Here is a 12,972-nt window from a genome sequence, read left to right as displayed (position 1 = left end):
TGATGTGGTTCATGAGTTCTGACTTTACGTTATGATGGCCATTTGCATAAACTCCAGAATGTTATGAAGAGTGATCAGATGAAGTCCCTCTTTCCATGAAAAATAACATTTACAATTGTTGTAAAGAAAGTCCAGCAAACACCAGGACCGTCTCCTGTAGTGGATTCAGCTGCAGGATCGCAGCACCACCAGTGCACAGCTGGCTCAGGAAAGGCAGCAGGCGGTTGTGAGTGCATCTGCAGGCGGGTGAGTGCAGGCGGGTGAGAGTGCATCTGCAGGCGGGTGAGTGCAGGCGGGTGAGAGTGCATCTGCAGGCGGGTGAGAGTGCATCTGCACGCACAGTGAGGTGAAGACTTCTGGAGAATGACCTGGTGTCAAGAAGGGCAGCAAAGAAGCCACTTCTCTCCAGGAGACAGATCAGGGACAGACTGATATTCTGCACAAGGTTCAGGGGTCGGACTGCTGAGGACCGGGGAAAGTCTTTTTCTCTGATGAATCCACTTTCCCATTATTTGGGGCATCCGGAAAAATTAAATCCGGCAGAAGAGGTGAGCGCTGCCATTGGTCCTGTGTCCTGCCAACAGTAAAGCATCCTGAGACCATGTGTGGGAGTGGGCTCACTCAGGAACACAGCCATGAATAAAGAATGGAACCAAAACATCCAGAGAGCAACTTCTCCCAACCATCCAACAACAGCTGACTCTGCATAAACTTAATGTAATGGTCAGTAAAAGCCTTTGACACTTATGAAATGCTTGTAATTATACTTCAGTATATCAAAAGTAACATCTGACAAAAAGATCTAAAAACACTGAAGCAGCAAACTTTGTGAAAATCAACTTGTGTCATTCTCAACACTTTGGGCCGCAGGTACACATGAAGTAAAAGACTCAGCAAAATGTATTTCAAATATGAAAAGTAAAAGAACTCATTCTGAAGAGAAATGTGATGTATTATATAAATGACATTAGATTAATATTGTTGCTGTTTGTTTATTTCCAAAGCAACTGGTGAGAAACTAAATGAAGTTTCTCCTTCACTGATGAAGATGAGCAGCTTGTGATCACAGGAGTGACGTTGGGTAAAAGCCTTTCTTTGAACATGTCTGTCTAAAAGTATTATCTACTAAAAACAGCTCCAGGGTTCCCACACCTCGTTAAACATCAGATTCAAGGACTTTTCAGGACCAACGCCCTCAAATTCAAGGACCCAGCACAGCATATTGAGACACAGATCCACATGGAGTATTCTGATGAGAACGAGCTTTACAGAAGCAGAAAGGATTTTCCAATTTGTATTCTTGCACAAAATATATAAACTCATGACCTTTCAGGGCCGTGTGGGCACCGTGTCCTGGCCCCCTCCCCGGAGGTCTGGTAAAGACGCCCGAGCAGAAACAAAAATGGCGGTGAAATTAAAAGGTGCCCTCAGCCTCACAAACACACAGCAGATGAGGAAGCAGCTCATTTATTATTTCACCACTTTCTGGATACTTTGCACAGTTCATGTTCACTCATTGACATTTCATACACATTCAGGCCGGGGGGTGGGGGGTTCATTTGATCGCCCCCTCCCCCCGTGCCTTTACATTACAAACTCACTTAGCGTCTCCTCAACCAATCAGGGCCCTGATTACAATCACACGCATCAGATTCCACAGAGTCATAAAGGCAATGCACTGTTTTTAAACTAGGCTTTCATCTGAAATATTATATAATATTTAAAAAAAGAACATTGACAATACTCATTAACAAGCTATGCGATCAGGAAGTCATCGTACCAGCCGGCACTCTGGAGAGTCTCCACTACACGAGCTGACGTGGTTCTGAGTGTTGCATCTTAAGTATCCCCCCCCCCCACGCTGCCCTGTGCACCTTACAGTAGTTCCCCAGTCACATGATCTATGCAAAATAAAGGGCTCTTGCAGTACAATTTCTGATTGGGTAATTATTTTTCTAACAAAATATGAAAATCTATAGAAAAAAATCTTCATCATTCAATAAAAGGTAGAGATATCAAAAAGAAAATGTCGGCTCTCCGTTGTCTTTCAGTTTGGAGGCCAGATTCCAGCCAGAGGAAATTGCACTTGAGCAGCTGAATGTGTCTGTGAGGACGTCGCGGCGCCAGCAGCAGGGCAGACGCTCATTTCTTGCGGGCGTGCTTGTATTTGTCCACGTAGGCCTTCACCAGGTTGGCCACCTTACTGGAGTTCACCTCCCCACTCTTACTGTGGCACACCTGAGGAAGAATCACAGCCGGGTCAAACACCGTTTGTATCAGCGGCACGGTGAGCTTAGAAACATAAGAGCAGTGTGGGGGGGGTTTACCTTCTCTACTGCTTTGCGGACGATCTCTTTGTACTCGTCCTTGGTGATTTCATTCTTTTGGTAATAAGGTTTAATGGCCGTCTTCACTTCATTCACAGCTCTCTCCTGGATCTGTTGTTTCTGAAGCACAAAGAGGAAATCAGGCTGCTGCACTGAGACACAAGGGGTTTGTGAGGGAGTGAGAGAGAGAGTGAGAGAGAGTGAGATAGTGAGGGAGTGACAGAGTGAGTGACAGAGTGAGGGAGTGACAGAGAGTGAGGGAGTGAGGGACAGAGAGTGAGGGAGTGAGGGACAGAGAGTGAGGGACAGAGAGTGAGGGACAGAGTGAGGACTGAGAGAGTGAGGACTGAGTGAGTGATGGAGTGAGGGAGTGACAGAGAGAGAGTGAGATAGTGAGGGAGTGACAGAGAGAGAGAGATAGTGAGGGAGTGACAGAGTGAGGGACTGAGAGAATGAGATAGAGAGAGTGAGGAAGTGTGAGAGTGAGCGAGTGAGGAGTGAGGGAGTGACAGAGAGTGAGAGAGAGTGAGAGAGTGAGATAGTGAGAGTGAGGAAGTGTGAGAGTGAGCGAGTGAGGAGTGAGGGAGTGACAGAGAGTGACAGAGAGTGAGAGAGAGTGAGAGAGTGAGATAGTGAGGGAGTCACAGAGAGTGAGGGAGTGAGATAGTGAAGGAGTGAGATAGTGAGGGTGTTAGATTGAGATAGCGAGGGATTGAGATAGTGACTGCGTGAGTGACCGTGACTGAGTGAGTGACCGAGTGACTGAGTGACAGACTGACTGAGTGACTGAGTGACAGACTGACTGAGTGACTGAGTGACTGAGTGACCGAGTGACAGACTGACTGAGTGACTGAGTGACTGAGTGACTGAGTGACAGACTGACTGAGTGACTGAGTGACAGACTGACTGAGTGACTGAGTGACTGAGTGACTGAGTGACAGACTGACTGAGTGACTGAGTGACAGAGTGACTGAGTGACAGAGTGACAGACTGACTGAGTGACTGAGTGACTGAGTGACTGAGTGACAGACTGACTGAGTGACTGAGTGACAGAGTGACAGACTGACTGAGTGACTGAGTGACTGAGTGACTGAGTGACTGAGTGACAGACTGACTGAGTGACTGAGTGACAGACTGACTGAGTGACAGACTGACTGAGTGACCGAGTGACAGAGTGACTGAGTGACAGACTGACCGAGTGACCGAGTGACAGACTGACTGAGTGACTGAGTGACTGAGTGACAGACTGACCGAGTGACCGAGTGACCGAGTGACAGACTGACTGAGTGACTGAGTGACTGAGTGACTGAGTGACAGACTGACCGAGTGACCGAGTGACTGAGTGACAGACTGACCGAGTGACCGAGTGACAGACTGACTGAGTGACCGAGTGACTGAGTGACAGACTGACTGAGTGACCGACTGACCGACTGACCGACTGACCGACTGACCGACTGACCGAGTGACCGACTGACTGAGGTTACCTTCTCTTTCTTGGAGCCGTCAGGCTGAGCCTTGCTGTGCAGGCCGGGCTGAGTGGTGGAGGAGGGAAACACCTGGCTGGGTGCCGACTGGCCGTAGGTTGCTAAGGAAACACCAGCTTTGGTTGGGGTGGGAAGAAGGCCGGGTTTACCGTAGCCCCCCATTGCACTCGCCATCTAGGGAGAAAATCAGAAAGTCTGTCACTCCCTCCCTCACTCCGTCACGGCGTCACTAAGCACAGAACTTGTGCGTCCCGTATATGGTACCTGTGTGTTGTAGCCATCGGGCTGAGCTGCTGCTGTCTGGCTGCCGTGATGCATGGGTGGAGGTGGCGGGGGAGGAGGGGGGAGGCCCTGAGCGCCGACAGCGGGGACCTGAAGCAGCGGTACGGCAGAGTGGAGGTGCACAGGGACCTGAGGAGGCATGCCGTATGCTGCTGCGGGCTGCAGGCTGACGGGCAGCGTTCCCCTTGGGCCCTGCATGGGGTAGTGATGCTGCAGAACGTTGAGCTGAGGAGCAATCACGTTCATCACAGGCACCGGGGCATTACCCGGGACCGCCTGGGGAGCAGGGTCGCCTTTAGGGGCATCTGGAGAACAAGAAAAACTAAAGTAAGTGATCATCCATGTACAGAAGCTAAAACCGACACATTTTGTATTTAAAAGTATTAAAGTATTTAAAGTTATTTTGTGGAGATATTAGATTCACTCATAAATGTGAAGATAATGACTCACACAATAGAAGGTAGAGTCATACCACTAGCCTCGTCTCAAAAATAAACAATGTGCGAAGAAACCAAGACTTTAAAAGGAATAAATTAACAAATGTTTCTTTCCTGTCAGATGTAAAAAGGCGCCGGTGCCTTGGGGGTCATTTTGGTTTTGAGTATCTTCCTGTGCTTGCAGAACATTAATCAATCCCACACAGTTACTAATGCTCAGATGTTAGAGGGAAATGTGTGTGCTTCATTACTCGCTTCATCACTTGCTGCTTGTCGTGTTTGTACTGGTGGTAAGTAACAGCCTGGCTGTCGCAGTGAATCTGAGAAGGACTGACCTGCTGCTGCTGGCTGCTCCTCCTCCTGTCGGTTCCAGCCTCCTGGTCCTCCTCTCTCCCTCTTGGAGTAATAATCCTGAACGTCTGCGGGGAGTTTCCTCCTGACAGCCCAACTGGATGCCGACGACCAGCCGGACCGGTCGAGCATCGAGTCCCCGGACTCCGACTCTTTCCTCCGGCCACCGCCCCGGTTCTCGTTGAAGCGGCTATATGCGTCGGTCCCTGAATTGTTTCCTGTACCTGAGAAGTTATTTCTGGGCTGCCAGCGGCTGTCTGACGTTTCCTCCTGCTGGTTGTAGAAACTGCGGTTGCCGCCCCCCCGCCCTACACCCCGGCCACCGCGGCCTCTCGACTCTCCTCTGCTGCCGCCGCTGTTGCGGTCTTCCCAGCGTGAGCCCCCACTGCTCTTGCTGTCAGCGTCACTGCGACTCTTTTCTGTTACCCAGTCGGGATTCTCCGACCAGCCCTGACGCTCAGGGGAACTTTCTGTGGGCACACCATTCTCTACGCGCCCAGCGCCGCCTTGTTGCCTCCATCCTTCGCCACCAGACCCGTTGCCCTGCCCGGACCTCCAGCCGCCCCGACGCTCCTTCTTCTGGGGAGACTGTTCTCTGGAGGGCGGCTGTTCTGGGCTGGGCCCTCGTCTGTAGGACCGTGATCTAGACCGAGACCTGGACCTGGAGCGACTCCTGGATCTCCTCCTCCTCCTCTCACGACTGCGTTCCCTCCTAGAATGGTCTCTCTCACCGTCCCGGTCCCGGTCTCTTTCTCTGCTGCGAGCTCGGGACGAGCGGCTGGATGGCGGGCTGCAGTCACGCTCTCTAGACCGTGAGTGCGAGCGCCTGGATGCTTCTGGTTTGGATTCCCTCTTAGGTGACCAGGTGGAAGTTGGGGAGTGGAAGCGAGAGCGCCGCTGCTTGCCATTCTTCCTCTCTTGGCTGCTTTCTCTCTCCTCTTCGTCCTTACTACTCTTGTCCTTGGCGTCTTGGCTTGCAGAAGCCGGAGGCTCTGCAGCAGCTGAGGCAGCGCTCTCCTCTGGGGGTGCCACAATGGGACTGTTACTATGCTCCCTCATGGGGGAACTGCAGTCCATGGGCACCACCTCAGTGTCGTCCTTGGTTCCTTTCCTGGAGCAGTCACCTCCTGAATACTCTTCTGAGCCACACGCTTTTAAATCAGCGTCGTCAGAGGACTTTGATTCTGGGATGGCTGGATCATCCTGCGAGGGGGAAGCTGGGTTTGGAGAATTCTCAGATGACTCAGCAATTGGCTCCTTCAAAGAATCTTCATTGTTGGCTTCTTCTGACTGCGCACACAGCTCCATCTCATCACCATCCTGCTCATCACAGTGTGGAGACATCAGGTCGTCCAGCAGAGCGTTGTCAGAGTCAGAAGGTGACCGTGACGTCCTTTTCTCAGAGTCAGAGGGTGACGGTGACGTCCTTTTCTCACAGTCCTTTCCTACGGAGGACGCAGGGCTCGCAGGCTCTTCATCCTCCCTCTTGCTCTGGTCACCCTCGGAGCCTGAGGTGGGGCTGTTAGGAGCCGAGTCTGAGGGACAATACGGGTCGTCTTCGCCCTCTTCTGGTTTCAGTTCATGTTCATGAGTTTGTTCCTGAGTGTCGTCACTGTCCTGTCCCACATCATTACTCGAGGGTTCAGCACCTCCTCGCTCATTCGCAGAGTTGAAAGCGTCCTGGTCTTCATTGAGGCTTCCTTCAGCGTCAGACTGCTGCTGCTCTGAGGTTTTCAGATCCTGTTCCTGATCACTTTTGTCTTCTTCCTCCTCCTTCTCCATGTTGTCGCCTCCTTCCCCCTCTTCCTCCTCCTCCTCACTTGCTGCGGGGCTGCTAACGACTTCAGGAGATTTCTTTTTCCTTGTTGGGGCTTTCCTTTTCCCGCCGGCCTTTCGGTTTGTAACCTGTTTGCCCTTCCTCTTGGCCGCCGCCTGAGCGGCCCGGCCTGGCTTGGTGGCCTGTCTGGTCGACGAATCAGAGTCGGATGAAGAGGGCTGCGGTGGTGATGAAGGGTCAGAGACGGGAGCCTCTTCCTGGGTTTTACTGTTGCGTCCAGATCGCCTGGACGGGAGAGACTTGGCCTCTTTGGTGGGAGCTTTGGAGGTGGAAGCTCGACCGCCTCTCTTCTCTCCTCCTTTGGGACACGTGATGGCGCAGACGACACCCTGAAACACTGAGAGAGAAACCATCAATGGTGTTTACAGTTCAATCAGCTGCACATCACCTGCAAATCTAGCAAGGCATCGAGAATGCTTCATTTATACTCCACATATTTACTGCACTGGGTCTGAGTAATATTCTTATTTACACATCTCAAAAAAAGATTTAAAGAAAAACCTGCCGGAGCAGACTCACCGAAATGACCGGGGCCACACGGTGAAGTGGAGGTAAAGGGAGAAGAAAACGGGCTGTGGGTACAACCGGTGGGATGGAAGTTCTGCCTGTAAAACAGACGGCATACAAACACAATGCATCTTGAGTTCTGAAAGGTGTGAAGTAGTTTCACTAAACATTACCTAACGGTAGTAATACAGTAAGGAGAGAAAACACTGTTTACCACAATAATCACAGACTGTTTGAGACACGACTGCGACTAAAGTCTTGTTTAGAAGGATATTCATCACAACGCATGACGATCATCATAAAGCTGCATCTACAATGTTTAATGCCTCACGATGAGAGTGAAGCTCACATCAGTTCCTGTGATAAGCTTCGGATGACGGAGCGTTCACACACAAGCCACAGGTCAGGTGCAGTACGACTTCATGTGAAGGAACTCCTACAACACTGAGCCGTCACATCGTCCTGCACCTAGTGCAACTCCTATTCATGTGTGAATCTGTCTGTATTCCACTTCATCTGGAAAATGTCATTCACACTCAGGTGTTCAGGGCTCTGGTGTGACGTCAGGGCTCAGGTGTGTGACGTCAGGGCTCAGGTGTGTGACGTCAGGGCTCAGGCTCAGGTGTGTGACGTCAGGGCTCAGGTGTGTGACGTCAGGGCTCAGGTGTGTGACGTCAGGGCTCAGGTGTGTGACGTCAGGGCTCAGGTGTGTGACGTCAGGGCTCAGGTGTGTGACGTCAGGTGTGTGGTGTGATGTCAGGTGTGTGGTGTGATGTCAGGTGTGTGGTGTGATGTCAGGTGTGTGATGTCAGGTGTGTGATGTCAGTACCTGGAGGTTCCGTTAGCAGGGATGGGAGCAGCAGCAGAAAGCCACGGACAGTCCTGCGCCTGAGGCTTACACTCGTACGGGACGTCCTCCCACACCGGCTCTGCACTGCAGGAGGATGAACACAAGTTATTCAGAAAGTTCTTACACATGTTAACTTTCACTAACTGTGAAATGAAGTCTACAAATGTAACATCCCTCCTAAACAAGATGCGGCAGGTTTACTCTGGTTACTTAAATACACATTAAATCCCCATTAGAAGTAATTAACCCTGCAGTCCAGCAGGGGGCAGAGCACTGTCTCTCTATATCATCACGTCCAAGCGTCACATTTAAAGTAGTTTATAGCTGCTTTAACGACAGGAAACATTGACAGCGTTTTAATTCATAATTCATGCTAATATAATAATTCATCATAGAGGGAAGTAGGCATGAAAACAGATACGTTTGTATCAAGTCGATGACGGTACGCGTTTTTCTTCAGTACCGCAGGTAGCGTAGCGCCTGGTAGTACCGCCAGGGCCGAGACTAACAGCGCCCTGAGGACGATAGAGAACGTGTTTGTGACTATCGATGATCCAGCGGACGCAAACTGTTCGTCCCTGATGAAGCTTTACTGTGAACAACATGTAGAAATCTGCAGGAGAGCGAGCTAACGTTAGCAGCGGAGAGAGACTCCACATAAAATGATGATGCGTTCAGGCTCTATTCAGTAAAAATTAGTATTGGACGAAGATAAATTATAACGTTGTGATGTGATGTGTTCAAATATAATCTTATGTATGTTTTTGGCGAGAAACTTGAATAAATATAATTTGTTTTCACAGCAATATAAAATAGATATTAGATGAATTATGAGCCGTTTAAATTCCTGACAGAAACCAGTTTGAAGTAATAAAGGATGTTGGTGTACATGGAGTTATTGATTTAGTTTTGTAAGGAGTTTTGTAAGGAGACTGGTGTTGCTATCGAGTACAACATTGGTGGTGCGGTGACGTCCCGACAGCGTGACTTACATGTCCTCCGTCGATGTTGTTAGTGAGACACATGGAGACGGTGACCAGGTGCAGCACTCTGTTCCTCTCACCTGAAAATACATCAAACGCTGATGAGACCCGGAGAACTTTACATGAACACGAGATCTAATGGGACAATGAAAAGGAAGTCAAGAGAAACACCTTTTTTCTGCTCAGGGAGGCGTGGCCATCGTCGTTACCTGGAGGAGACATTTACAGACGGTTAAACCTCGTTCACTAAATGTGAGACGGTCACGCATGTTTGTGGGGCGCAGAGTGAACGTACATTTCCTCACAAGTCCTTTTGTTTTGGCGTCGGCCGTCCTCTCTACCTTCTGCCGTCTCAGTCTTCGTGCAGCCTTACTTCTGAAAACAAACATCAAGTTGTTCTGAAGTTCAGGATAATAACAGTTTGATATGACATCAGTGTTCCCTGATTAATCATTAAGTAATTTCTCTAATCTCTATGAAGACCTTTGAGACCGGCTCGACTGTGAATCCTTTAAAACTTGACACTCACTTGAGACAGACTTTTTGTTCGGGGTTTCTGCAGCAGCAACTGTCAGCTTCAGGTTGAGTCGCACGTTTCCTCACAGGAACCTTAAAACAACAACGACAGCGGGTCAAGTGTGTGTTCGACACCTGACTGGTAGCTTTTGAGCCGAGGACCGACTGTTGTATTCCATCAAAATCACATCATTTACCACCTAAAACACGTTTATACAAGGAACTAACGACTCCACAGGCAAATATAGTTCAAAACGTAATGTATGGCCTCAAACCCTGAACAGAGCAGGACATTTCAGATTAATTTTTAAAAGGCACAATGAGTGGGATTAAAAATCAACAACAATGTATTAACAAAAATCATCAGCTTCTATAAAACGTAGGCTCAGGTGCCAGGTCGTAAACTATCATCCACGAGGAAGCTACGAAAAAACACAAATATAGCGAAGCTAACGCCAAGCAGACAAAGCTCGTCTTTGAATGTTGTGATTACAAACCGCAGTCGACAAATCGCACTCAATGTGCCGTTAGAAAACAAAGCTTCTTTGAGTTCAGTGTTAAATTATGAACAGAACAGCAGCTAACGGCCTGATATCGTCACTGTGACAGAAAGACGAGCAGAAAGCAGACGGACCTGCACGCAGCTCAGGTTCCCGTCCCATCTGTAAACATTAGTGAAAGGTCTTCTGTCCACCGGGCAGGAAGGAGCCATCTGCAACTTTAATGGGAATTTAACAGTTTAAAAGAAAAGCCAAAAATGTCAGCAACAGGTTTAAAACAGGTTAAAATCTGAAACAAATATTTTGTCATTTAGAGGCAAGAATGAATCAATTTAATTTGTTGCGTCTGTAGAAATTCAGTATTTCGTGTTATAAGCCACACTCAAAGATTTTGATTCCACAGGGAGTCACCTCGGCCCATGTGAGGAGACATCTGAGGCAGAAGACGTGACAGCAGCTGTCGGGCATCGCAAGCTCGCCTCCAGCTAGGACGCCGAGGCAGATAGGACACCTCTCCGCCTCCTCAGCATCCGCCCCATCAGGCGGGCCCTGGTCGCCTAAACACACATTATAAATGATTTAGATGGGATGTTTTCAGCGCTGCACTGATAAAGCTTCATCAATGTGCGGATGTGACACTACGACTACTCCTGCAACATTTATCTCAACATTTGTCCTGAAACAACATTGTGCCGTCTCACCACTTCCAGCTCCAGTCATGTCTGCCGGGCTCCCCTGGTCACCACTACAACACAGAGAACAAGTCTGTGACTGACGGTGTGCATGAAACAAAATACTGTAAAAGTCCAACTGAAACCCGTGAGATCAGTGTGCGTCTCCATGTGGATGTTTAATCAGTGTTGAAGCAATGCATTCCTTAGTTGGTGCTATATAAATATATAAAGCAGAGTTCACCTGGTGCAAAATCTGTCTTTGTGCATCCTGCACCGTCATTTGACGTGACAGTGACGTAGTTGGATGAAGAACTACAAACTACTTCTGCCGTCTGTGTATCCGGTTCTAGATGCCGCTAAAAACAGAACTTCTTTGTTTTCTTCACTTCTATTGCAAATTACAAAAATGGCATCCCAGCGATAAGAGTGCAGAGGATGTTGTAGACAAGCAAGTCATTTACAGCGCTTGTGCCAACTCTGAAATTCAGCCGTATTTTTTCGAGCCAAAGTATACGACCGAACAAATGATGTAGAGACCCTGGGCGTCAGAAACTCACACACACAATGCATCCTGGTACATGTAGGCACTGTCGGCTCCGCGAGAGGAAGAACTCAGCTTTCTATGTCAATACTCAACACTCAAGAACGCACCGACTGCACTGATTGGACAGCCACATAAAAAAGGTGTTGAATTTTCTCTTCAAGGGAATTGAAGAAACTCTTTCTGATACCATCTCACAGACATGTCCAATGCAAACAGCTGTTGTTGTAATAGTGGTAAAACGATTAGTTGATTAATGAGCAAGAATCAACACTATAATTTCTCTTCAACATAAACACATAGCAAACATATTAGAAAAGGATCCCTTATATGTAAAGTCATAATATTTTATAGAGAATTGTGAGCACAACAATTTATAGTTAATAACTTTAATATGTGGTGGTTTATTACTTTTAGAAATTATTCATTGATTTCACAGAACCTCTGTCATCTATAGTGATTGATATCATGGACATCCTTTGGACATTTTAAAAAACTTGAAGTGAAAGTAAAATATGTTTTCCATTAGAGTCTGACTCTTTGTGAGTGACTTTATAGTCTGATACAACTTCAGGCTGAGTTCTAGTTTAAATGTTGTTTCTTGAACTAACCTCGCACTGACACAGCTTATATCTGATAACAATATATTTGCCTTCACCACGTTCATCATGACGATTTTGAAATAAGTCTAAAGTGAAACCTGCTCAACAGACCAGAGCCTCGATGGTGCAGAAAACTCGAATGTTTAATTTCTAAACACTTAAAATAAACCAAGTGAACACAGGCTATTGGTCACTAGCCTTGGGCTCAAACTGTCATCATAACTTATCCATCTAGCGGATAACAGCCTGAACCGAGAGTTCTCCTCACGCCAGGTTACATTCTGTAAACTAACATCAATGTGTGATGGATGTGAGCGGCGGGCACAGAGTCGTGTGAGAGCTGCTCAGTGGCAGCACGGCCTGGCTCCCGGAGACACTAAATTAGCACCAACTTGATCAACCAGTGCCAACACGACGATGACAACACGGTTGTTGTTGGTTAGCCAGACAGCTACTGCTAGCTAAAAACACAGCTACCTAAAGGCTAGCTGGTTGTTGTTAGCACGGCAGCAAATAGTTTCTAATATAAGCCACGACGATTGCACTGAAGGTCACAAGTTAGCTAGCTAGCTACGTAGCTGAAAGCTATGTAGCTGGTTTGAACAACAGCACCTGCTTACGTCGCTTTTAGCCTGCTAGCAGTTAGCTCCAGTTAGCTAGCGGTAAGAGTCGCTACTCACCTTAAGTGCTGCTGCAGCTGCTTTGCACCTAAGTAAACTGGTTCTAGCGTCCAAACTCCTGCTATGAAATGCTGACGAATCGCACTCTCCGGGAATTGTTTTTGGCTAAAAACGGAGCGTAGCTTTCAGAAAGTCTCAGCCACATGTCTCGCGGTCTGTCTGGCTGAGAGTTGGTGCAGCTGGCGCCCCCTGGCGGAGCCGCCGGGCACCACAACGCGGAGAGGCTTTACCCCTGTGGTGGTGTTTACAAGACCACAGGTGGTGGAGCAGCAACACCTGCATCACGTGACCAGTGACGGAGCTCATTCCACTGCTCGTAGTTTAACTACATTCATATTTGCATAGTGATTCAAGTAGTTCAATTACTTTTTTTGCATTATATTTTGTTATCACATGTACAT

The 12,972-nt window shown here is 48.2% G+C and overlaps 1 protein-coding gene across 4 annotated transcripts in view; it reads right to left on the bottom strand.

Annotated features, from left to right (window-relative positions):
• Window positions 1-1,451: 1,451 nt before the first annotated feature.
• scaf11 (SR-related CTD-associated factor 11) overlaps window positions 1,452-12,972 on the bottom strand; it is a 16,582-nt gene continuing 5,061 nt past the window's right edge. Inside the window, exons 1-15 of one of the 4 annotated variants that reach the window (XM_029462089.1) lie at window positions 12,572-12,795; window positions 10,776-10,819; window positions 10,486-10,631; window positions 10,209-10,292; window positions 9,588-9,667; window positions 9,354-9,433; window positions 9,230-9,267; window positions 9,068-9,138; window positions 8,055-8,159; window positions 7,238-7,323; window positions 4,866-7,055; window positions 4,076-4,398; window positions 3,812-3,985; window positions 2,328-2,447; window positions 1,452-2,238 (exon numbers count right to left, since the gene is read on the bottom strand). In XM_029462089.1, coding sequence (XP_029317949.1) covers window positions 2,143-2,238; window positions 2,328-2,447; window positions 3,812-3,985; window positions 4,076-4,398; window positions 4,866-7,055; window positions 7,238-7,323; window positions 8,055-8,159; window positions 9,068-9,138; window positions 9,230-9,267; window positions 9,354-9,433; window positions 9,588-9,667; window positions 10,209-10,292; window positions 10,486-10,631; window positions 10,776-10,794 — 3,612 coding nt within the window. In that variant the 5' untranslated portion in view covers window positions 10,795-10,819; window positions 12,572-12,795 and the 3' untranslated portion in view covers window positions 1,452-2,142. Of the gene's footprint in view, window positions 2,239-2,327; window positions 2,448-3,811; window positions 3,986-4,075; window positions 4,399-4,865; window positions 7,056-7,237; window positions 7,324-8,054; window positions 8,160-9,067; window positions 9,139-9,229; window positions 9,268-9,353; window positions 9,434-9,587; window positions 9,668-10,208; window positions 10,293-10,485; window positions 10,632-10,775; window positions 10,820-12,571; window positions 12,796-12,972 lie in introns of those variants that run through there. The other 3 variants (XM_029462087.1, XM_029462088.1, XM_029462090.1) reach the window with 3 other exon arrangements.

This window comes from Cottoperca gobio, chromosome 23 (assembly GCF_900634415.1).
Source record: "Cottoperca gobio chromosome 23, fCotGob3.1, whole genome shotgun sequence".
NCBI classification, from domain to species: Eukaryota; Metazoa; Chordata; class Actinopteri; order Perciformes; family Bovichtidae; genus Cottoperca; species Cottoperca gobio.
This window is presented reverse-complemented; position numbering and strand designations above follow the sequence as displayed.